General features: G+C 43.3%; 1 protein-coding gene across 1 annotated transcript in view; it reads left to right on the top strand.

Moving 5' to 3' along the window:
* The window catches only part of LOC141117256 (Fc receptor-like protein 2), a 177,277-nt gene that overhangs the window by 33,462 nt on the left and 117,440 nt on the right, over positions 1-26,375 (top strand). Inside the window, exons 2-4 of the mRNA XM_073610017.1 lie at positions 7,386-7,640; positions 21,381-21,647; positions 24,990-25,268. Coding sequence (XP_073466118.1) covers positions 7,457-7,640; positions 21,381-21,647; positions 24,990-25,268 — 730 coding nt within the window. The 5' untranslated portion in view covers positions 7,386-7,456. The remainder of the gene's footprint in view (positions 1-7,385; positions 7,641-21,380; positions 21,648-24,989; positions 25,269-26,375) is intronic.

Genomic DNA, 26,375 nt, shown 5'->3' on the forward strand with positions numbered 1-26,375 from the left:
CATTCTTTCATCACATCCGAGAGTCATCTACAGAAGAGCCCCCAATCTCAATAATAAAAATTGCCTCAGCAGAATGAAACCCACTACTGCCCACCTTCAGTACCCATCCTGATACCGATAACAGGGATGTATCAGTGCAGGAAAGCACTCTGTAAGACTTGCCAATTTGTAGAACACGGCCAAAATACCTTCTGCACCAAAGGAAACACTTACACACTAAAAGAGTTCTACAACTGTTCCTCAGACTACGTAGTGTATGGCCTTACTTGCCCATGGGGCCTCATCTAGACCAAGACAACGGTTTGGAGAACACAGAAGGCTCATCAAAGTTGGTACCAACCCACACAGCATCCCCAGGCATTTTGCCTTGACTCACCATGGATCCACTGTGAGTCTTAAGGTCTGGGTAATAAAGCAGATTCCTAGATCTCTCCCGACAGCCGAACGTTTAAAAAAACTGTGCGCCAGAGAAACTTACTGGATCTACAGCCTCAACGTCCTCTCACCTGGAGGAATCAACGAATGCATAGAAATACCCACCATACTTTGACCACACACACTCATCCCTCTGCCTTTCCCCATACGTGTGTATGTATGTATGTATACATATGCATATACATGTGTATATATATTGATACATATCACATCATACTCTCCCATTTAGCATATATGCTCACATTATCACTCACATGTCTAAACATCTTCACCTTCCCACGTCTTACAGTACCCTGTTAGGTCTGCCTTCTCATCCACATCCCACCATACTACCATGGGGATGTTGGGTACTTCCCATTCCCCTCCCCCACCCCATCTCCTCTATACACGTATTTCCGAATACATGCATATTGAACACATACACCAACATTACATCCATGCCCTGGTTACATTCCCTATTTTCTCATCCATTTTTACTAACATTATGGCCACTACACATACCAGTATATTCCCTTATATTGATAACTACAATAATTGCAATTCCACCAGTCCCCACCCTGCAGATTGATATGTGCATTCACGCACCATTTTCACACCTTGCTTTTTACCCCATTCTCATATTTATATTTACTTTTATACTCATTCACATTTATCATTATCATTTGTATCTTTATTTTCATTTTACTCTTATATTTATTTTATTTTATTTTTTCAACTTCATTTCCTTTTTATTTTTATTTATTTCTTTTTTTTATTCTTATTTTTACTTTTATTTTCATATTTATATTTATTTTTATTCTCATTTTTTCTATCATTATTATTTTTCTATCATTAATATTTTTCCAATTTTTATTTTTAAATCCATTTCCATTACCATTCACTATTTATCAAATATTACATTCATTTATCATCATTTTCCATTTTCTACTTTGCTGGTTTATTTTATTTATTTTTATTGATTTTACTGTACACATGCACTGCATACAGTCTTTTTGTGCCATGCCTTTTCATTCACTTCTTGTCATCTCCCCCCCCCCCTTCGTTTCAGAGCGCCCATGCCCACTTACCTATTTTCTGAACTCCTATACTACACCCCCATTCTCCACCACCCCCTATTTTTATTTTAATTTTAAATTTTATCATTTATTTTTATTCTTAATTTATTTTCATCAACTTTCATTGGCTCCGCCTGTGCTATTCTGCCCCATAGCACCACCCAGGCATGATGCTTCTTACGATAGCCACTCCCCATCCCCTATATTAGTATTCAACTAGTCCCTGTCTAAACAGTTTGAAGAAGGAGCGCGGCTGTTTATGCCATCCACAGCTCGCCCGTTTGTGAAACGCGTCGCATTCCGGTGACGTCATCACCCTCTGCCTGGACTCCTGCTCGCCTCAAGCCTTGTGTTGAAGATGAACCCCACTGCAGCCGGTCGAGCACCATCTAGCGGTGGAAGAGGATACATCTCAGGACGCACACAGACAGGAGCCAATAAGGGTCTGACTAGACCTAGGACTACCCCTATTGGGACACATTACATGCCTTCTCTTCAGTCAAAAAATGTGAGTGCATTGTGGAATTTTTACTGTTCAATAAAATTGTTTTAAATCTGCACCCAGAGGCGCCTCTTCTCCCCCTTCTTGTCTAAATAAAGGTAGGGTAGGGAGAAGAAAAAAAATGGAGGGGGTAATGCACCTGTCTTGGGGGGTGGAACAGATGGTCTCTATCAACCAGTAGGACCCACATCTAAGAAAGTCTTACCTTCCTCAGAGTAAACAAACATGGTACATAAAGTCCAACTTTTCAAGTACACCTCTTGTTTTTGTTGAGGCGCCAATACCAGATCCTCCATCAGGTTTGTCCATTTTTTTTCCCTGGTCTCTGTGGCTCGAAGCTTCAAAGGAGTGCAGGGTCGAATAGACAACGTATGTCTACTCAATGTCATCTGCAGCAGGCTAACACAAGGGGGATTGTTAAAACAATGGGGGCCTTGTGATAGCAATTAGTTAAAAATAAAAAAACATCAAAGCTCCTGCTCCTTGCACAAAGCCATATGTACACAAATGTGAATACATTTTTGTTGTTCCATGGGGGCACTCAGTTTTGAGGTACAGTATGACATGTTGGGTATCTATTTACTCGAAACAACCTTTTCTTTTATATTTTAACAAAAATCTGATATTATAGTGTGTGTTTGTGTGCAACAAAATTAATTTGAATGTATTTTTACTAAAAATATGGGTTTAACAAAGAACTGCGCAAATGTTGTGTGACATTTAAAAAATTGCAAATGTATATTTTATGGCAGTGGCAGTAAAAATGATTAATAATGGGTGTTGCACAGATACAAATGATTCTGGGTGTCTTCTTAGGAGACCTCTTAGATACCTCCCCCCTTCCCCAGTTTCCAAAACTGAGACAAAATTTTTAATACCTAGAAAGGTTGATAGGAGGAGAAGGATTTATCTTTGTGTGATTTATATAAATGAACAACAGGCACTCCTGAGTCAGAGAACAGTCCGTGACTGCTTTCTTTTGTTTATTGAGGGATAATAACTTGGATAGGGATGGGAAATTATGGAATGTCCACTTGACTTCAGGAAAAACTTCAGGGACAACTCTTCCTGTATACAGTCTCTATATACAGCTCCTCTCTTCCTCCAGCACTCACTTGCTTGGAGAATCCAGCTCGAACACTGTAAATATTTGACAATCATTCAGTCAGATTAAAGGCAAAAACCCATTACAGGCAGCTTACATTACTCCTGTGGCTACTGATCCCAGCACCACCTCTTTGGGCACTGCCAACCCACCTGGCTGCAGCTGCCCCTTTCACTAGCCCTCCAGGCTAATTTCTCCTACAGTCCTCCAGACTGACACTCACCAGTCCATCCAGCTGACTCTCAGGAGATCTCCCAGACGTGCTGATATGCTCCTGTGCCTCCAGGAAGGAATTCTTCCGTGTGTTGTGGCAGGATCCTTCCAGCACCCAGGCCCGAGGCCCCCCCCCAGACTAGGGGGCACCCTCAAGGGCCACCAAAAGCCTCCTCAGCTCATCATCCCTATCTTCCACCTGACTGCCCCTGCTGGCATGACACATGCCTATTTATGAGGTGAATCTGCCCCCTGCCAGCCCTCTTTGCTGGGGATTGGCTGAGGCCCTCATAAATATTCCAAACAGCCCCTCCTAGCTTCCACCCACTACATCTAGAACATTCTCCAATCTTCCAGAAAACAGAGGGAGGCACCAGAAAAGCTACATCTAGCACACTAGAGTGTACTACATGTCCAACAAAGGCTTCATCAGGGGGTAAACACTTTGAAACACTTTACTGTGCTGGCAACTTTATTTCCGTTGATATTGAAGTCTACTTTTTTTATTTTTAAGTAGTGTGTGCGAGCAGTTTATTGATGTCATTTTGTACACAATTTCCCTAGACTGAGCCAATGGTTTTGGGATTATGATTACATAGGCTGTACAATGGTGCACATACCTTTGGCTCAGACACCTTCTATACACTTCCAGCCTCCGGGTCCCATCATGGGTGGACTCTTTCCTGTACTAACCATCAAATTGTAGGATGTGAAGGACGTATGGCCCGCCCTACTTTTTCATAGAACCAACTACTTCCCTGGGGAACACTCCCCTATATACCCTCACAAAAGAAAGTGACCTTGCCCATGGCCAGTGCACTACTGCATGTAGTTAACTCTGCTGTTACCAGGCATTAATACGCACATGAATATGATAATTACAGTGGCATCTGCCAAAAAAACAATACAGTGATTTGCTTAGACTGCATTTTGTATTCCAGACATGTAACAGTTTTTTGTCTTATTTTGTAGCCACAATCTTGGGACACATGGGTGAGTCTTTATTTTTAGATCCATTATTCATTCATTCATTCATTCAATCAATCAATCACTATAGTAAATTATAGATATAACAGAAGTGTAGTGGGAATTCCATTAGCTACATATTCCAGTTCATGTTATTTACACTGCAAATTCTGCATACTCCCGATTGTGTGATTTGTACATCATGGTTCTAATGTATAGCATAAAGAAAAAAGTTCAGTGCGCTACTCAAATAATAATGTGAATATAAAGAAATGAAAAAATTATAGTTCATATGGAAAATGATGGTATCATAAACCGGAGGTGTGATTCCTCTTTAAATCTTCAGTAAATCTTCTATGGATCTTCTAAGACAGTGCAGAAATAGGAAAAGGGGGCTGCTTACCAGATTTGATGGATCCCCACCACAGAGATCATACGAGCCTGAACAAACTCCTCTCGGGGTCAGGAACAGCTGGTCTTTGTAGAGATAGACTTCCCTCCACGCCTGGTAGTTAAAATTTTCAGAAGCGGCAATCAGGAACGCTCTCCTCCATTAGCTGCTCCAGCAAGACCACTTGTAGCAGGAAATAGTATATTTTAAAAGAAAAAGAGGCGCTTCATTGTGCAGTAGTTTAAAATGCTTTAATCCATGAATGGACAACTGACATCAAAGCATTGGCAGGGTAAAACACCGTAGCAATTAAAAAACATAGCCGTCGCCGAAGCCGATCAGCTGAGAGTGTGGTGACGTCAGGTCCTCTGGCTCCACCAAACATACATTTCTCCTAAACAGGCATCGACTGGGAGAGGAGGCTAGTTCAAGGTTTTTTAGTTGCAGCACTCAGGATTATTTATGTTTCATATATTTGCGATTTTGTGTGTTTTTTATGCACTTTTAAAATAGATTTTCACTAATTTAAATTTCACATTGGTTTATCACAGTTGGGGGTAACGCAGAACGTTTACCATATATTGTCTAATGTATAGCAGCCAACTGCCTAATGAAAATATTAGTAGAGCCCTTGTGTAGTGCTACCCCCGTAAGGGCTGCTTAACCACTTGCCGACCAGCTCCTATATATATATACGGCGGCAATGTGGCTCCCTCCCGTGAATCGCCGTATATGTACGGCGGCTTCTTTAGGAGCCATAGCAGGCATGCGCATACTGCTGCGGAAACCGATGTGCGTGGCCGGCAGGCATGATCGCCACCCGCGATCGAGAGCCAGAACGGGGATTTGTGTATGTGAACCCACAAATCCTCATTCTGACAGGAGAGAATAGACAGATCTGCTGTTTGTTGTAATTGCGAACAGCGATATGTCTCCTCCTCCAGTCAGTCCCATACCCCACAGTAAGACCCCATTCACACAGGGACGACTTGTCAGGCGACCTAGTCGCCTGACAAGTCGCCTCCCGTTCTGTACTATGGAGCCGTTCTAAGGGGAGCGACGCAAGTCGCTCCGACTTAGAAAAAGGTTCCTGTACGACTTCGGGGGCGACTTGGGGCGACTTGCATAGACTTCTATGCAGAAGTCGTTTTGCAAGTCGCCCGGCCATTCTATTGCAGGTCGCCTCGCTGAGGCGACCGGCAAGTCGTGTTGCCCCTGTGTGAATGGGGTCTTAGAAACACAATAATGAGGGAACACATTTAACCCCTTGATCACCCCCTAGTGTTAAACCCTTCCCTGCTAGTGACATTACACAGTAATCAGTGCATTTTTATAGCACTGTAAAAAAGGCAATGGTCTCAAAAAACTGTCAAAAGTGTCCAATCTGTCCGCCGCAATGTTGCAGTCTCGCTTAAAATTGCAGATCACCGCCATTACTAGTAAATCGACCGTGCAATTGTCAGTTATGCAGTGCCGTATCGCAAACAATGTCCTGGTCATGAAGGGGGCAAATCCTTCCGGGGCTAAAGTGGTTAAAGATACTTGACCTCAATGATTGTCCTGACCTTGCAAGTCTCCCAACACCTCTGACACCTCTGATTCCTTGGGTTCTGACATTTCTGAATAGTAATGCAAAATACAGACACCAAATTAGAACACAATAATCAACACAATAATCAAGTAATTTTTTTTTTACATTAAGTTTTGCAGTTAAAAAATCAACCAAATGTAACACAGGCAAGTATGAGACTATTATCAAACACTTAGTACAAATAAACAGGAACATTATGAATATAGAGATTTAACAGAATATTGTTTATAAACAGCCCACTATTTTCTTTCTTACAATAGGGCAGTAGTAAGATGGTTAAAGCTAAACTTTCAGTTTAAAATTAAAAAAAAATCTAACAATTAATTTTGTTTATTAAGAAAGTAGAAATGTCTATCCTTTCCCAGTATTTGCTGAACCAGGGCCAGCTCACACCATAGAAACGCAGTCCAGATACGTTTCAGATGTTTTTCTGCATGCCCTTTTTTGACACATTTTTGATGCATTCCAGTGCGTTTTAGATGCATTTTTTGAGTGTTTTTGATGTAGTCCGGTGCATTTTCCCCCCTCTTTTTTCTTAACCTTAAAAAAAGGCATGTGTGTTTCAGTGCATTTTTGGCGCATTTAGGTGCATTCCAGTACAGTCCAGTGCAGGAAAAATGCAGCATGTTCTACTTTTTTCTGGAACTAGAACCCACTGGAACTGCAAGCACTGGTGTGAACTATGCCACTGGAAACCATATAACCTACTTTCCATGCATTTTTGATGCAGAAAAAAATGCACTGGACTGCATGGGTGTGAACTGGCCCTCACCCTTTTGGCTCTGCAATAATAAAGTCTCTGGCTCCCTGCTGAATGGAGAGCTCTGGCTCTGACTCAGAAAGGTGGCAAGTCAGATTTCTCCAGAGAGACCACTTCTTCCACCCAACGAGCAAGAGTCCTTCTCTGCAGCATGCTGGTAGGGGACAGCCATTTCAATGAACTGTAAAACTTTGCACACCTTTTGTTGTGATACATCTGGAATGTATTTATCAGACATATTACTGGAAGTTCAGTTGACCTTAAAAAAATAGATTCCTGTTACATACTTTCTTTCTTCTAACATATTACATTTTATTGTGTGACATTACCATGGCATAAGTTAGAATTTCACTTTATTCCTCTTCAGGATCGGCAGTGAGTCCTGTGGTCACCTTCACCCCAAACTGGAGGAAGATCTTCATAGGAGAGTCTATAACAATGACGTGTGATGTGGGGTCCACTGGAGGAAGAAATCTGATATACGTCTGGTACAAAGATGGTACATGGATACATACAGGAAAAATCTATACCATTAGATCTGCAAACACTGTGGATAGCGGGGACTACAGATGCCTGGCCAGTTCAGAAAGAAGCGACACTGCAAGACTGGACGTTGTTGTGGGTCAGTTCATTATCTCAAATTTGGAAATGTACTAATGAATATATTCTTTGCTCATTCCAGACAAAATTAGAGAAATGGTATCAAGCAGTAGGGATGAACTTTGTCAAACCCCCATGACGTCACTGACCAAATTTGGTAAGGTCCATATTTGGTCAATTACGTCAACTGAAAGACCCCTGATGAGCTCATCTCTAAGTCACTCTGCTATCTCCTCCTATCAGCAAGATCCTTGTTAGCAATGTGACGAGAGTCAACCTTGGACGGGGGGCTTGTGGAACCCAACTTATCTTAGAGGGCTTAGGAAACTCCTGGTTCAGCTCCCCAGGGCCCCTCTTATGTGTAATTAACCCTATGCCTATTAGGGGCACAGGGTGACCTGAGAAGCCCAGTCTGATCTGCACCAATCAGACTCAGTACAATCACCCTGGACTCAGCATTTCATTTTACTGCGAAACCAGCCAGGTTGTCTACACTATGCTTAGAACACTGAGTTACAGCTAGTGACTGGGTGCTCTGAGGGACCTTGGATCGTTCTGGTGCCGGGCAAGGGAAGCTAATAAGGGCGATCATACTCCTCTGGAGTACAGGGGTTAGTCACACTGGTATACTGAAAGGGACCCCCTCCAACTCTGATGTCAGATCCACATATCCACTATACAGAATGCACAGAATACCCCGCCCCCTTCTGACGCACGGGATATGACGGGACTTCCCTGTGGCATTCCCCACGACGTCACAGGGAAGTCCCGTCAAGTCACCGTGCGTCAGAGGGGGTGGGGTCACCGGGTGGCCCCACCCCCCATTATTTAAGAACTGTCAGACGAGGAGCGCCGTCACACAGCGGGAGCCTCCCTCCATGCCAGCATGGGTGCAGAGCGGCCCGGAGAAGAAAATGAAGACGAGAAGAAGGAAGAAGAGAAGAGGATGAAGAAGAAGATGAAGAGAAGAGCGGGAGCCTCCCCCCATGCCATGTGTGCGGAGCGGCCCGAGGAGAAGAAGATAGAAAATGCTGCGGAGGAGATGCTGGACAAGAACGCCGGAGGAAGAACCAGAAGAGCCAGAAGAACCAGAAGAACCAGAAGATGAAGGAAGATAGAAGAAAGAAGAAGCATTTAAATAAAGGAATTGTCAAAAACTGTCTCTTGTAATTTTTAACATTTTTGACAGTTTTTTAGTGAAATGGTAGGGGTAAGTACCCCCTTACCATTTCACACAGGGGGGGGGGATCTGGGGGTCCCCTTGTTAAAGGGGGCTTCCAGATTCCGATAAGCCCCCTGCCCGCAGACCCCCACAACCACCAGCCAGGGTTGTGGGGATGAGGCCCTTGTCCTCATCAACATGGGAACAAGGTGTTTTGGGGGGCTACCCCAAAGCACCCTCCCAATGTTGAGGGCATGTGGCCTGGTACGGTTCAGGAGGGGGGGCCGCACTCTTGTCCCCCCTCTTTTCCTGCGGCCTGCCAGGTTGCGTGCTCGGATAAGGGTCTGGTATGGATTTTTGGGGGGACCCCACGCCGTTTTTTTTTTTTTTTGGCGCGGGGTTCCCCTGAAAATCCATACCAGACCTGAAGGGTCTGGTATGGAATTTAGGGGGAACCCCACGTCATTTTTAAAAAAAAATTTGGCCGGGGTTCCCCTTAATATCCATACCAGACCTGAAGGGCCTGGTATGGAATTTAAGGGGACTCCCACGTCATTTTTTTTTTTTAATCTTGGTTCGGGGTTCCCCTTTGGGGAATTCCCATGCCGTTTTTATCAAAGAACTTCTATGTGTATTGTCGGCAATGCAATAGCCGGGGGTAGTTTTAAATGGGTTTTTTCCTTCAAAATGTCATTTTGCTGTCAGACTGTTCTAAAGACAGGAAACATGCGCCCCTTTACAGGCATACTATAGACACCCCCCAGGTACGAAATTTAAAGGGATATTACACTTTTATTGTTTGACTTTAAGCATTATTAAAATCACTGCTCCTGAAAAAATGGCCGTTTTTAAAACTTTTTTTTGCATTGATCCATGTCCCCTGGGGCAGGACCCAGGTCCCCAAACACTTTTTATGACAATAACTTGCATATTAGCCTTTAAAATTAGCACTTTTGATTATTCATGTTCGTGTCCCATAGACTTTAACCACTAAGCCACCGCCCACCGTCATATGACGGCTGGACGAGGCTTCTGTTGTTCTGGGAGGACGTCATATGACGTCCTCACCCTCCCAAACCACTAGGGGGCGCGAGCGCGCCGCCGGCAGCGCGCGCGTGCCCGCCGCGTCACTCGGGACCCGGTGCGCGTGCCCGGCGGCCGCGATGTCCGCCGGGCACCCGCGATTGCCGGGTAACAGAGCAGGAGCGTGGATCTGTGCATGTAAACACAGATCCACGTCCTGTCAGAGAGGAGAGGAGACCGATGGCGTGTCCCTTGTACATAGGGACAGCGATCGGTCACCTCCCCCAGTCAGTCCCCTCCCCCCACAGTTAGAATCACCTCCTTAGGTCATACATTAACCCCTCGAGCGCCCCCTAGTGTTAACCCCTTCCCTGCCAGTCACATTTACACAGTAATCAATGCAATTTTATAGCATTGATCGCTGTATAAATGTGAATGGTCCCAAAAATGTGTCAAAAGTGTCCGATGTGTCCGCCGCAATATCGTAGTCACAATAAAAATTGCAGATCGCCGCCATTACTAGTAAAAAATAAATAAATAATAAAAATGCTATAAATCTATCCCCTATTTTGTAGACGCTATAACTTTTGCGCAAACCAATCAATATACGCTTATCGCAATTTTTTTTTACCAAAAATATGTAGAAGAATACGTATCGGCCTAAACTGAGGAAAAAATTTGTTAAAAAAAAAAAAAAAAATTGGATATTTATTATAGCAAAAAGTAAAAAATATTGTGTTTTTTCAAAATTGTCGCTCTTCTTTTGTTTATAGCGCAATAAATAAAAACCGCAGAGGTGATCAAATACCACCAAAAGAAAGCTCTATTTGTGGGGAAAAAAATGATAAAAATTTAATTAAGGTGCAGTGTAACATGACCGCGCAATTGTCATTCAAAGTGCGACAGCGCTGAAAACTGAAAAATGGCTTGGGCAGGAAGGGGGTGTAAGTGCCCTGTATTGAGGTGGTTAACGGTGTTCGCGTGTTCGAACGAACTTTTTTCCTGTTCGCATGTTCTGCAAACCGAACAGGGGGGTGTTCAGCTCATCCCTATTTTTCACTCTGCATCGCAACAGATGCAACCCCTAAAACTACCCTGTAACTAGGATAAAACATGTGAGACAGAAGAACCCTGTAAAAGAAGAGGCTGAATACTTATTTGTTGTAGAGATATGACTGCTTTTCAACACTTCCGAGGGTGTCCGGTAGTGACCTTTGCTGCACTCTAGTGTAGCACCCTCTACTTTAGGTAGGTGCTAGAAGTCGTATTTTTGTTAGTGCAGGTAAATTTAATCAGGCCTAGCTGCTAAGGCTGGTGACTCACAGGCAGTGTCACTTCTTGGTTACCTCCCTCTGGCCTCCAGAAGATTCTGAGAGGTGGAGCTGTCTGGGGTGTGTTCAGGAGCTCTGACCAATTCCCAACCTGAATTGGCAGGGGGCAGGCCTCCTTAAATGCCTGGGGTCAGCCCAGCTGGGGGGGTGGTTGTTTGGGTGGAAGAACTGGAAATTGAGTGTTAGGCTGTTGGGGTCTTTGGTGGAGCCTCCCAGTCTGGGGGGATGGCCTTGGGCTGGGGGCTCGGAGCTGAACAGGAACCCCATACAACCCAAGGGGTGTCCTGAACAGGAGCAGGAGAGGACAGAAGGGAATACTGACAGGTAAATCTCCAGGAGGGATCCACCAGGTGTCCGTGAGTGACAGGCACAGTCGGGAGAGCTGGGAGAGGCATGCTGGAGCAGACTGAGAGGCAGTCTGAGATGGATGTAGAGCCAGTGGGAGAGACTGTGATATTACTGGCAGTGGCAGTGAAGTCAGACAGCTGTAGTCGGGAGGGCTGTCAGGGTCTGCAAAGGGCTGACTGGGGTCAGTAGTCCACCAAAGAGGGCAGCTAGCACCAGGACTTTCTTTGCTGCACCATAGGGGCCCGTGGTCCCTGCCTGTAATAAGGCACTTTTTTTTTTTTTTTTTTTTTGTTTAATTATTTTTTATTAGAAAAAATAAAAGTAGAAGGTACAATATGCAATATACAATACAATGAAGATTCAAGCATGTTGACAACTAATTCTTATAGTATTTAAAACAATTAGGTAACCAAGTGAGTGGCGTCACATGTATACTTAAATAATCCGCTGATCTCTGTAAACGTTGTCGAGGCACAGTGTGTTCAAAGCTTACCAACTGGTCAGTAACAAAAACTTCTACATTATTATACATTGATTATAAGCACCAATGTCTGTTTTGTAAGACAACCTTGTTTAGCCATAGTACCTTGAGATACCCAAGCACAGATGAGGGTAAGTAGAAGAGGAAGAACGTAAAATAGAAGAGGGTAAAAGAGAAGAGGGAGGGGGGAAGAGAAGAGGGAGGGGGGAGAGAGGAGGGGGGAGAGAGGAGGGGGGTGAGAACCCGCCTCGGTCCGAGCTCCTATTGTGCAATATAAGCAAGCAAAGACATTTTACTTAGAATGCGACATAATTTCCGCGAATGTGGCTGTGTATTTAAAGGCAAACCAGCAGGACCATATTTTTTTTGCAAGGTCAGATTTGTTTCTAAGGGAAAGAGTAAGATCTTCCATATAATATGTACGTTCAACTTCCACTAGCCATTGGCGTAGAGTGGGTATGGTCTTTTGTTTCCAATATCTGGGGATAAGTGCTTTTGCAGCATTAAGAAGGTGAGGTGTTATAGACTTCTTATATGTACCCACTGGTTTACCTGTACAATGTAATAATACAATCAACGGATCATTGGGGACCTCAGATCCTTGGATCTCTTTGATCCAATAAAGGATAGTCAGCCAAAACGGTCGTATCAGTGGACAAAACCACCAGATATGCGCGTGGGTTGCACGATCGCCACATCTCTGCCAGCACAGGGGGGAGATGTGGGAAAAGTGTTTATGGAGGTAATAAGGCACGGCTAAACCAGTGTCAGGCCTAACCATGTGCTAGCTGCACCTGAAGAGTAGTGCTGGAGGAGAGTTTCTAAATTATTCCAAGCTATGCAAATCTTTCTGGACATTCCATTAATTTCTTAACCCCATCCAAGTTCTAATCCCTTAATAAAATACAAAAAACAAAGCTGATGGACTTGTTTATTGTCTTGGAGTGTCTGAAAGTGAATGCCGGGCTGGGCAAGGTGACAGATGGGCCACATCACTCAGCAGCCCCTACGGGGGTACACCTACACCAGTGTTCCCTCTGCTGGTTAATAAAACACATAGAATCCGGCAAGTGCAACCACAGTACCCAGGGGCAATATGCTATCTAAAATACCCAGAAGACTCAGCTCCACCTTTACCCTGATCTTTAACCAAATTCAGAGGCTGATCCTCAACCATCAAGTCAATGTCTCTCTTCCCCAGTCTCTCCCAGCAGATCCTCTCCCTCCCCCTCCTCCTCTTCTGATCCTTTTTTCTTTATCTTCCTTCCTCTTTTCTTTCTTCCTTGTGCTCTTTTATTGTTTGACATAAATTGAATGTATGACTATACACAAAATCTCATGCGCAAGCGCTGCTCAATGTCACTTTTCTGCAAACAATATGTCAATTGTGTTTCTATTATTCTGTTTATCCTACCAATAAAAAACATTTTCAACCCTAATACCCAGAAGAGAAAACTGGATCTATTATCTGGCAGACAGGTAAGTATTTAACATTTTAGTTTTAAAGAGTTCTTTACTTTTTATTCTAGTGATGGGGTTATTTTATTTCAGCCCTATTGATAAATAAAAAGAGGAGAAGTCATGGGGGTGTAGGACAAAAGGCATCAACTATAAACCTATGAATAAAGTAAGTGGTGATTGCGCTGTGATAAAAAGGGGGAAGGAAGGAAGAGGAAGGGGAAGGGGCTAGCTCAAATGTATAGAGAGGTGAATGAAAAATGAAAAAAATATACAAAATATAAAGGTATAATGAGCATGAGGGCTAGTATCATACTAGCACATAAAAATTATTGTAAATACTGAAACAGAAGAAAAGAAAAATCTCAGTGCAAAAGGGCTAGTATCATACTAGCACATATGTGGTAACTCAGCAAATACATATCAAAAGAAAAATCTCAGTGCAAAAGGGCTAGTATCATACTAGCACATATGTGGTAATTCAGCAAATACTTAATGGTGACTCCAAGTAAATAAATAAATGGTGAACAGTCCCACCGCCCTGTAGTACAAAGTGCTCAAACAATGAGTCATCAATTCCAAAAGGCAAAATGAAAAAAATTATACAAAATATAAAAGTATAAATAAAGTGCAATCTCATGAGCACTAAATCCGAGTAAACTGAAGAAACAAAATTGCCTAAAACGTATAAAAAACTATGAAATGAGTGACAAATACAGTGTGGGTACAAAAAAATAATTGAACCAAATAAAAATATATAAATCAAACAAAGTCCATGTCATGAGGGCTAGTATCATACTAGCACATAAAAAATATGTATAAATCAAACAAAGTCCATGTGCATGAGGGCTAGTATCATACTAGCCCATAAAAAATATTGTAAAAACTGAAACAAAAGAAAAGAAAAAATCTCAGTGCAAAAGGGCTAGTATCATACTAGCACATATGTGGTAACGCAGCAAATTCTTATTAGTGACTCCAAGTAAATAAATAAATGGTGAACAGTCCCACCACCTTGTAGTACAAAGTGCTCGAACAATGAGTCATCAGTTCCAAAAAGACAAGTCCACAGGGAAGGGAAAAAGGTCTTCAGTGGGGACACCTCTGTGCTCGCAAGCAGCTCACCTTACTGCTGCAAGACAACAGCTTGTAATCCAGTAACAAATCACCAGCAGGCAAGGGTCCCATCCAGTAATTCAGGCGATTCGGGTGGTGGGTGTGCAGGATGGTATATAAAAAAAATAAGCAGACATTATATAGTATAACTCCGTGGCGGCCACAGTCGAAAAAGGGGACTGGACACAGAAGGGGGATGCACTCACTTTTGTAAAATGAGTGTGGGCATCAATCCAACGAACGCCGAGTTTGTATACCTCAAAAGGGTGTCTTCAAACTGTCCCCGTTTCCTCAATGCTCGTCACAATGGCATGAATATATGTGGAGTGTTGGAAGAGAGTGCACATAGCGTGATCCCGTATATAAATCAGTTTATTAGGTTAAAAACAACATGGTACGCTTACATTTACCAGAAGGCTATAGTAAAAAACATCCACGAGCGCCGAGCTCGTATCCTATCGTCAGTCTGTGACAGTTCCTGTGCTCCAATCCTGACGCGTATTGTCACATCACGTGACTTCAGCAGAGGAATAAAAACCTATAAACCTATACTTAGTGCCGGGACAAGGTCATCCAGTGCCTAGGGCAATGATGCCAAACCGTGCTCCCTCCATCCTCTGATGTGGGTGACCCTAACTGTTTTATGCAGCTGAATCTAAGATACCAGCACTACAGCGCCATTTTTGCCTGTCGGAGAGTTGCAAAGTGCAACAAAATTATTACTCTCATTGGCCAGCCAACACCCCTAGATTGCCAATACCTGGTGCAGACCGCACCCCCAGGTTTGCCACTGGTACAGACAATGGGCCTTATCACCAGATACATCATTGCTCCTCTTCTCAGGCTCCTCCTGTCAGGTAGGGCAGACTCCAGGTAGCAGGGCTGGTCAGTTAAGGATAGAATGTGTGAAGGCAGGATCTCGGGTGAGTTGAATGTACACTACAGGGTGCTGCCTCGTGCCTCACCTAAATACATAAAGGCACTGTGCCCAGGGAAGCTGCCCCAGGCTTCTACCCCCTCCTAGTCCCAGCCCTGGCTATACTACAAATATACTTGGTTGTGGAGGCAATGCTATGTCTGCCCTGTAACCTTCATCTGCTCATGTGATGTGTCTCTGTGTTCCAGACCTGGTCATCCTGCAGGCACTTCTCCATGTTCATGAAGGAGATGATCTGACTCTGAGATGTCACCATCGTTCTGGCTACTTGGGAAAATATACAAAATTCTACAAGGGCAATGTTGTCATTTAAAACTGGAGCGACACACCTGAATTTCATGTCGGAATTGCAAACATGATGAACATTGGGAATTACAAATGTGCAAAGGGAATTACTTTGAACAAATATGAACATTCCGAAGCTGAAGTTTTTATCTCCATACAAAGTAAGTCATAGAATATTTACATATTTAAGCTTTAATATAGCCAAAGGGTTTTAATTAAAGCCTTTAATGTCATGTAATGCTTTTATGCACACATGTTTATTATATTTATTTCTGTAAGCAGAGACCCTGGACCATAAAATGGTGGTAGTTGCAATTTTTTTTACATCACACAATGTCAGCACAATGGTTTATCAAACCCACAAAAATTTATTTTAGTGCACAAAAACACAATATATTATCCAATTTTTGGAAAAATATAGAAGAGTTGCATCAAGTAAATAGATACCAAACATATCAAGTCTTAAAGTAGTTGTACATCATGTACAACCCCTTTTACCTACAGATAAGCCAATATTAAGGCTTACCTATAGGTGCTGGAAATATCTCCTAAACCGCCACGGTTTAGGAGATATTTACAATAAATCTGTGTGCCCATGTCTACGGCGCATGTGCACTTTAGAAAGGGCAGATCGTGTCGTTTCTAAAGGGGTTATGCCGTGACTGGCGGCTCCCGCGCGCATGCGCAGGAGTGATGTCACGCGACTCCGGAGTTCGTGGTCCCGGAAGGAAGAGAGGTGAAGATGGACGCTCGCTGCTAGTGGGGACAGCGGTGACATTGTAGGCTTCAGTCTCAGGTAAGTGACACATAATGGGCTACTATGCGATGCATAGTAGCCTATTATGCTTTACCTTTGCAGGGAAATAAAGAAGAAGTAAAACCCATCAGGGTTTACTTCCTCTTTAAGCTTGCATCCGTGAAATGACAACAGACTTGGGTACAGGCGATGCAATTCTTTACAGGTCATCCGTTTAGAGTTAAAGAGAAGTATAGCTGAAGCTATGTTGGCTATACTTCTACTATGGATCAAGGAGTGCACTTCATTCTGCACTACTGTGACCCATTTTCAGCTCACAGAGCTGGTCCAAGCCGTTTCAAAAGAGAGCACATTGCGGTCCAGTGTGCAACATCACTGCTGCATAACAACTGCCTGAGCGGGATCCAGAGGGCTGAGTCCAAGTGTGCAGACAACCTGAGTCACCTATCTGCAGAGCAGAGAGTGGAATAATCGCTGTGTATGACCAGATGTTGAGCTGCAATATCACTGGGACTGGTGAGCTTCTGCTGCAGGGATTTAATTCCAATATTTCTATATTAAATTTTGAGGGAAAAAAGGGAAAGGGGGAGATATAGTTGGTATTGTGAGATGCTGTTGGTACTTGGTATCTGCTGCTAGAAAAACTGAGACCTTTAGGAACTGACACTGGTTCACTGCCATCTTGTAGCTGTATTGCTGCCTGCAGGCTTGACTGGGACTATTCTCATGTGCACCAATGGCACAGTTTAGCCCCCAACGCTAGCCGGCTGAAGAGTAAGAACTAAAAACTGCCCTCTACAGCTGATACACAGAGAACTTTACTTACTGCCTATGCTAGGAGGTACCTCTCAGGAGACATTGCAACATATCCTAGCCATCCTCCTAGAATGCACTCTAGACTAGTTATGGTATTATTATTCACATTGCAGTTAATGCTTACATGCACTGTTCATTAGACATGTGCACAATTAAATATTTCGTTTCGGAATTTTGTTTTCGTCCGAAAAATAAATTTATTTAGTTACTCCCGAAATTTGTTTTTATTTATTTTGCTTCGTTAAAAAATGCATTCGTCCTAAAATCTGAAATGATTAAGGTCAAATCTGTCATTGAAGGCTTATGGTGTCTGTCGAATGTTCTAAGAAGATTCGATGGAGCAGCTAAACTGTACAATTCCGCAATTGTACATTTCCGGTCAAATGTTCCGCCTACCCTAGAATTCTAATGTTGTATGACACTAGTAATAATTATATTTATTAATTATTATTAATAGTTAACCAACATTAGTATTCTTCCATAGCCTATGGGCGGAGCATTTGACCATAAATGTCCACTCGTGGCGACTGCTTCGTCGAATCTTCATGTCGAATCTTTTCTCTCTATGTCGAATAATCTTGCACTAATAGAGTTAGATTAGGCACATTCAACCTTTTTTGCTATTGTCTCTATAATGTCAAATTTTTTCTCTCTATGTCGAATCTTCTCTCTCTATGTAGAATAATCTTGGACTAACAGAGCTAAAGTTAGGCACATTCGACCACAGGTTCGATGGACACAGATCGCTATTGTCAGCGTCATGTCGAATCTCCTCTCTATATCGAACTGTTGTCGCAATGAAAACGAAAATAAAGCATTTGTTTATGTCTTATCTTTCGGTTTACAAATTCTGCGCATTCGTTATCGTTTCTTATAACGATAACAAAAATACCCGAAATTCGGACGAAAATGCATTCGGACGAAAACGAATGCACATGTCTACTGTTTATTGCTGCCTTTGCTGATTTATCTGTTGAGTCCAGGATAGTGGTAGAGAACGATATTCTAAGTTACTTTTGCATAGTGATTATACTTTCTAGCAGATTGTGTCTTAGCATATCTTCTGTATGCAAATAACCACTCAAACCACCATTTAGTCTAAACCGTACCAATACATTTACCTCTAAATATTCACGTGTCTATTTCCTGATACTAATTCACAGTCAAGTTAAAGGTATTCACACCTGTGTTCCTATAGGTGCATATAGTACATTTCAGTCAACCAGGTGTACCAGAAGGGCTGAGGTTGTTCTTATGCCGCGTACACACGGTCGGACTTTTCGTCTACAAAAGTCCGACAGCCTGTCCGACATACTTCCGACGTACCTTCGGCGGACTTGCGGCAGACTTTCTTACGAACGGACTTGCCTACACACGACCACACAAAAGTCCAACGGATTCGTACGTGATGACGTACAACGGACTAAAATAAGGAAGTTCATAGCCAATAGCTGCCCTAGCGTGGGTTTTTGTCCGTCGGACTAGCACACAGACGAGCGGATTTCGGGGTCCGTCGTAGTTACGACGTAAAGATTTGAAGCATGTTTCAAATCTAAAGTCCGTCGGATTTGAGGCTAAAAAAGTCCGTTGAAAGTCCGGAGAAGCCCACACACGATCGGATTACCAGCCAGCTTTAGTCCGTCAGCGTCCGTTGGACTTTTGTAGACGAAAAGTCCGACCGTGTGTACGCGGCATTAGAGTCGAGGTGCTGAACAGAGAACCCAAATTACCATGCAGCTCCTTCAAGGGTAGTGCTACATTAGTTAAGGGCTGGGGGAGAATAGAGGAAGAAAATAAGGGATACATCAACTTTTCAGGGAAGGTCCACCTTAACCTTCAAATCCTACCACTTAGAGCAGGCATGTCCAAAGTCCGGCACATGGGCCAATTGCGGCTGTGGTCCGGTTTTATACGGCCCCACTGGTAATTTGGATATATATATCTTTTGTGGCCCGTCGCTCAGGGAAGATATATACTGTATTTATCATTCCTCAGAGGGGACGGGGGGGGGGGGGGGACGAGTGCCATCAGATTACATACAGAAGAATCTCCTGTTTCCCTATAATAGGAAGTCCTGTCTCCTGGGCTGGCATTGGATGACTTTTCTGTCTATCATAGGAGGTGGAACTTTGTATTAAAGAGGCCGCCAAGTAAACAGGAAATTCTCCTGTATGTAATCTGTTGGCACTCGTCCCACCCCCCTCCCTGTCCCCTCCGAGGCTGCAGATGGGCATGAATTTAAGCTGCACTGATGGTAATGGCAAGACTGCATTCAGAGGCTGCATTAATGGCAATGGTAAGGCTGCATTCAGAGGCTGCATTCATGGCAATGGCGAGGCTGCATTCAGAGGCTGCATTCATGGCAACTGTGAAGCTGTATTCATGTCAATGGTGAGGCTGCATTCATGTCAGTGTTGAGGCTGCATTCATGGCTGCAGATGGGCACTGATTAGGCTGCATTGATGGGCACTGACCCTTATTTTGTTTCACAGTTCTTTATTAAAATCTACATTTTTCCTGAAACATCCCTATTAAACTGAAGGTGCGTGTTATACGCCAATAAATACGGTATATCCAAATAATACGAGCGCATCCTTAGACTCTTCACCACACACAGCCGCAAAGGCAAGAGAATTCTTGTTGGGCTGTGTATTAGTTAATTTTAATGGTTCAAAGAATGTTAGGCAATATGGTCGGCCCTCACGCATGTTTACTTCAACAAATCTAGCCCTTTTTGAAAAAAGTTTGGACACCCCTGACTTAGAATATATCTAAACCCCAAGAATACAATATGTTGCAGAATTCCACATGTTAGATGTGAAGGCTGCATTTATTTTCAGACATCTTCTTTACTCAGGTTAAGTACATTGTCACCGAAGAAAATCTGTAAGTACAAAAAAATGCTTGATGGTTCTGATAGAAATCCAGTTTGCTTCCTGTGCACTGTGCCCTGAGCTCACCCTTTTTTTGAAGCCTATTAAAGTCTCAGGCTCTAATCATGTGCTTAAAAAAAAAAAGAAAAAAAAAAGGCCATTGGAACCCATGCGTCTGGGGCCCCGCATGTAGATTAGGGGGCCGGACGCATGGATAAGGGGGCTGCGCCCTGCATTACGGGCCGCCACTGAACACCTCCCTTCTATAGAGGAGAGTAACCTAACGTGACATGCTGCTCCTCCATAGATACATACAGTACAATGAATTAATGTTGTCTCTGTCAAAGAAAGTGTATTATTAACAGGATTAGAAGGTGAAAATTAATGATAAATGCCTGTGGGCAGGTGCAGTTTATTTTCTCCACTGTAGGTGGCACTCATCAGCAGCAACATTCCAGTTGAAAAGAAAGTCAAGAGGAACATGGTTCCTCTATGGTTTACTGGTTCACTGGATGCTGCCAACCTATGTGACTATGGAGGGCATCTTGGGTCAGGCCTTGGCTTCCAGACATGGTACTTAAAGCGGAGTTCCACACAAAAATGGAACTTCCGCTTTTTGGAACCCTCCCCCCCCTCCGGTGTCACATTTGGCACCTTTCAGGGGGGAGGGGGGTGCAGATACCTGTCTAAGACAGGTATTTGCACCCACTTCCGGCATAGACTCCCATGGGAGTCTACGCCTCTTCCCGTCCCCACCGCGCTGTCACACAGCTCCCAGGAGAGAGCGGGGACCACTTGGGACGCGCAGCGCGACTCGCGCATGCGCAGTAGGGAACCGGGAAGTGAAGCCGCAACGCTTCACTTCCTGATTCCCTCACCTAGGATGGCGGCGGCAGCTGCCGAGAACCGAGCGGGTGCCGACATCGCTGGACCCTGGGACAGGTAAGTGGCCATGTATTAAAAGTCAGCAGCTGCAGTATTTGTAGCTGCTGGCTTTTAATATTTTTTTTTTTTGGCGGTGTGGGTGAACCCCCTCTTTAAGCCCAATGACTGGGAAACGGTTAAAAAAAAACAGTACGAAAAGAAAGATGCTAAGTACAAAATATTGCACCTGCAGTAATATACAAGAGATTATTTACTGTTACAGAATGTCTATATAATTGTTTTTTTTTAAGATCTATTTGAAATTCTGAAGTATCTAGTGGTAGAAGGTGATGAGATGACCCTGACATGTGACACTAGTCTCAGTCCGCTCAGACCGGGGACAGAACTGAAATTCACTTTTCACAAAGATGGACGAAATGTACTAGAATTCACTTCATATAATCAATATGAAGTTCAGTCCGCTCAGGTGCAGGACTCTGGGAAATATTCCTGTGACGTGTCAACCGCAACCAACAGTGTAAAGAAAAGGAGTCAGGAGATACTGGTCAAAATAAATGGTGAGTCAATCACAGGACCAACCAAGGGATTGAGTTACATTTCATAACCCCAAATTAGAAGACTCAGAGTTGTGAGGATCAGCATTGAATATCTAACTTCAAACTTTCTTAGTGATAGTGCCCAGTCTGAGCTGTAATACTCTCTACAAAACCACAAGTTGGACAAGTCTTTTGGTATGTAGCACCCCCTCACCCCCTGGAGGCAGTTAGGGACCCTATGTGGCTCAAACAGAGTTTGTTATACAAACAAATAAACTCAGTTGGAGAGATATTAGGGCATAGAACATCCAAAGTCAAAAAATGGAGACTCCAATAACGAAAAAAAATAACCTTTAACTGAAATCGGAACTCTGTAGTATTCAAACTGTAGAGCAGCTACAGTTCAGCACACTGAGCTCTTGGATGAGCCAACAGAAATTCCTGCAAGGTCATGCAGCAGTAGCTTCCCCACTGCTCTCCAGGACACTTCAGCAGCAAAGTCTTCAGCCCTGGTGTTCTCATCCATGCAATCACCTTTATGGAGGACAGCAGGAAACTTCAGGCTCCAGACTTGGGCTTCTTTGTAGAACAGCATACCCTCTCCAGGCAGCAGACCAAAGAGGGCAGGAATGCACAGCAACACACCCTTCCTCGGCAGAGCCTGGGAGGCAACAGTGCTTTTCAAGGTCACTCACTAATATTTTTACCCTTCTCCAGCATGCAACACTGACAATGAACCTCCTAGTGATTCACCAGGGAGATATATATATTCATAACTGCGATTGCTGGATCCCCTTACACAATTTCCAGGGGCACACCTCAACAGCAGGCAGAAGTAAACAATAACAATATTATTAGGAAAAACCAGAAGAAAGCGGAACTAAAAGTTTAGCCCTTTACTTTCACTTTAACTCTTAAAATGTCCCTTAATATTTACCCTTCAAACCCTACCACTTAGAGTATATCTAAATCCAAGTACAAATTTGTAATATATTGGAGCGTACAAGCCCTTAGATGTGAATGCTTTCTAATGCAACCACCGGCTTACCAGCCATTTTTTTCATTCAGGTAAAGCAGAAGGTTAGGTATGGCAATTTTTACATAGTTACATTGGTCCAGCTTGGACCAATAAAAGTATGTATGTGCCATATCAGTGGGATCCCCGTGGAAGCTGAAAATCCTTGTGGTAGCCACCCCTACTACAGTGATCTCTGCTAACTTCTGTGTCCCATGCCGAGCAGCTGCCCTGATGCATTGTGAGCACAGGAGGTTGTCCACTCAGCACGGGTGCTATTCAGAGAACATTGCATTTTCTCAATGAATGCAAAGAGGAGGAGGTAGCTGGGTAGTGACACAACTGTATGATCTTCAGCACATCTAATCAGAGAATGCTGTGCATTCCTTGATAAAATGCATCTGTGCTAAGCGGACAACTCCCTGTGTTCACTAAGCAGCAGGACAACTGCTTGGCACAGAACCCAGAAGTTTGTGGAGATTATTCCAAGCTGAACAAACATAACGACGTAAAAATTGCCATACCTATCCTTCAGCTTAAAGTACATTGTAAGTATGAAAAAATAACTGATGGTTCTGATAGAAATCCAGTTTCCTTCCTGTGCACTGAATGGAAATCTCAAACAACTTTCTAAGCTATCTTCTGTGAACTATACCACACCTTCCTTCTATGTGTAGCACCCTCTAATGTACAGTTTGATTGTGAGGAAAATGTATTTTGACTCACAGTAGTTCAGTGAGTCTGGATAATTGCACTGAGGTTACTGTAGGTCAGACTGGAGGGCTCTACTGGTCAGGCCTCTGGTACTCCCCCTCCCAGTTCTGGAAACTACCAGAAGTTTCTAGAAACTACCAGAAGTTTCTAGAGGCTAGTGGGTGGAGGCGAAGAGGTTCTGATCTGCATATTCATGGAAATCTGACCAATCCCTGGGCAGGAGGCCTGGCAGGGTTGTTGGGTCAGCCCATAAATATTGTGGAGCCTGGCCAGTGAGTTGAGTTGTTGTCGGATGGAAGATGGAGTGCTAAAGTTTTGTCATGGAGCCTGTGATGGGACCCTGGGGCTGGGGGGCTCTGCCTCCAGGTTGGAGCTGTGGGAGGAGAGAAGCTGAAGAGAGGGATCTCCACTACCCATTAGTCTCTTCTAGGAGACACCCTGTCTATAGCATGGGAAGACCTGGACAGCAGGAGGCCTGAACAGCAGTCTTATCCAAAAGCAGCGGCATTCAAGGGACAGTGTGAGTACCTTTACACCCTCAGGGTTTACAAGGGAGAAGACTGCTAGATGTAATGTCCAGCATGCTTTTGCAAAGGACAGTGTCACAGCTAACCTGACAGCGGGTGACAACATTAAATTAGCGTTGTCCCCTTATAAAAACTAAATGTATTACTGGCAGAATTAGAAGGTGAAAAAAATTGAAAAAAACCTGAAAAAGAAAAGGAATGCAGCTACTACATAATAGAACTGGTAATCTGCAATATATTATGTTTTGTTTTAGGGTTTATAGAAAGGAAGAGAAGCAACTGGATATCGGACTGAGCAGGCCAGAAAAAGGGAGTTATTATATTTTGTTAAAATATACATTTTATTCAATTGAAAGAGTTAAAAAGTAGCAAAAATAGATAAAACCAAATGTGAATTTGGTTTTGGAACCAAATAAAGAGCTATACAATTGAGAAAATGAGATTCAATGTTGAGAGAACAATCCTCATGTGCAGACACGTTTTACCAAATTGCTCCGTCGGGGCTTATGAGGGACACATAGCACACATCTCAACAAATCTTTGTTTTAGGGTTTCAATATGCTGAAGGCCCCTTTCACACGGGCAGCTTCCGTTCTGATCAGCAGGTTATCTGTCCACTGATCCCCTGCTGATCAGAGCAGAGTGTCAGCTCAGTTTACACAGAGTGGACATGAACAGATCACACTGTGCTTTATGGGTCGTCAGGAGTAACTGTCCGTTTAGACCCAGGCACCTCCGATCTGCTCCACCCAAAAAGAAGAGGATGCAGTCCTCCTAAATTTTTTCTTAGTGGGCCTGATATAAAACCAAGAGGTAGGTGGGTGTCTGACTGACAGGTGGACCTGATAAGATTGCCCGTGTGAAAGAGCCCTTAGCCTTACCAAGCCTTAATATTTAACATCAGCGTGCAATCCCTAGAGAATTGAACCCTATGCCTAATACTAACCTAATAAAACCTCTAATCTTAGCCATAACACTAATTCACTCTTGTTGCTCTGCATAGTTACCTCACCCGGGGTTAGAAGTCCCATAGTATGCTGGTATCTCACCTCTTGTATTTGTACATTGAGCATTTACATTTTTCCTCCGGGATTTCCTTCTCTGCAGAACTGTTTGTAAATCCATCAATCATAGAAATTCGATGTCCAACGACAGAAGGAGATCACATGATCCTGTTTTGTTTCAGTCTCAGTCTTCACAGACAGGGGACAGAACTGCAGTTTGCTTTCTACAGAGATGGACGGAATGTTCAGGAATTCAATTCATCCAATCAATATGGAGTCCAATCCGCCCAGCTGGAGGATTCTGGGAATTATTCCTGTGAAGTTCGATCTTTGAATGGCAAAGTGAGGAAGAGAAGTGACTTCATCTTTATTAAGATAAAAGGTGAATATGATTTATTCCGGGAACAGATCACAAATATACCACCAGCTTTAAGGTAAAAAGCAATCTGTGCAAAATTAAAGACTGTCACCCAACTGTTATAATTGTTTATGGCAGATGTAATTTTGTTTGGGTAATTTGGGTAATTTTACCACTAATTTAACCACCAACCCCTGGAAGATTTGGCTGTTGAATGACCGGGCCATCTTTTGCGATGCGGCACTGCGTCGCTTTAACTGACAATTGCGCGGGTCGTGCGATGCTGTACCCAAACAAAATTGATGTCCTTTTTTCCCCCACAAAAACAACTTTCTTTTGGTGGTATTTGATCATCTCCCGTTTTTTTGGGGTTTTTTTTTGCGCTATAAACAAAAAAAGAGCAACAATTTTGAAAAAAAAACAACATTTTGTACTTTTTGCTATAATAAATATCCCCATTTTTTTTTTTTTAAAAGGCAAATTTTTTCCTCAGTTTAGGCCGATATGTATTCTTCTACATATTTTTGGTAATAAAAATCGCAATAAGCTTATATTGATTGGTTTACGCAAAAGTTATAGCATCTACAAATTAGAGGATAGATTTATGTCATTTTTATTATTATTTTTTTACTAGTAATGGCGGCGATCTGTGATTTTTATCGGGGCTGTGACATTATGGCGGACAGATCGCACAATTTTGACACAATTTTGGGACCATTGACAATTATATAGCGATCACTGCTATGAAAATGCAAATGTCACTGGCAGGGAAGGGGTTAACACTAGGGGGAGATCAAGGGGTTAACTGTGTTCCCTGACTGTGTGTTCTAACTGTGGGGGGAGGGGTCTGACTATAGGAGATGACAGATCGTTGTTCCTAGCTAGTAGGAATTCACGCTCTTTCTCTACTCTCCTCACGGAACTGGGATTTGTGTGTTTACACACACACACACACACACGTCCCTGTTCTGCTTCTCGTGCACATGATCGTGCGTGGCCAGAGGTTATTGCAACCACTGGCCATGAGCATCGGCACCCCCGCAGTTCAGCGGGCGCGTGCGCACCTGCTTTCCGCTTAAAGGGACCGACTTATAGCTACGACGGTTCGCGGGATCGTGCCGACCTGCTGCA

The sequence above is a fragment of the Aquarana catesbeiana genome, linkage group LG13, assembly GCF_042186555.1.
Source record: "Aquarana catesbeiana isolate 2022-GZ linkage group LG13, ASM4218655v1, whole genome shotgun sequence".
NCBI classification, from domain to species: Eukaryota; Metazoa; Chordata; class Amphibia; order Anura; family Ranidae; genus Aquarana; species Aquarana catesbeiana.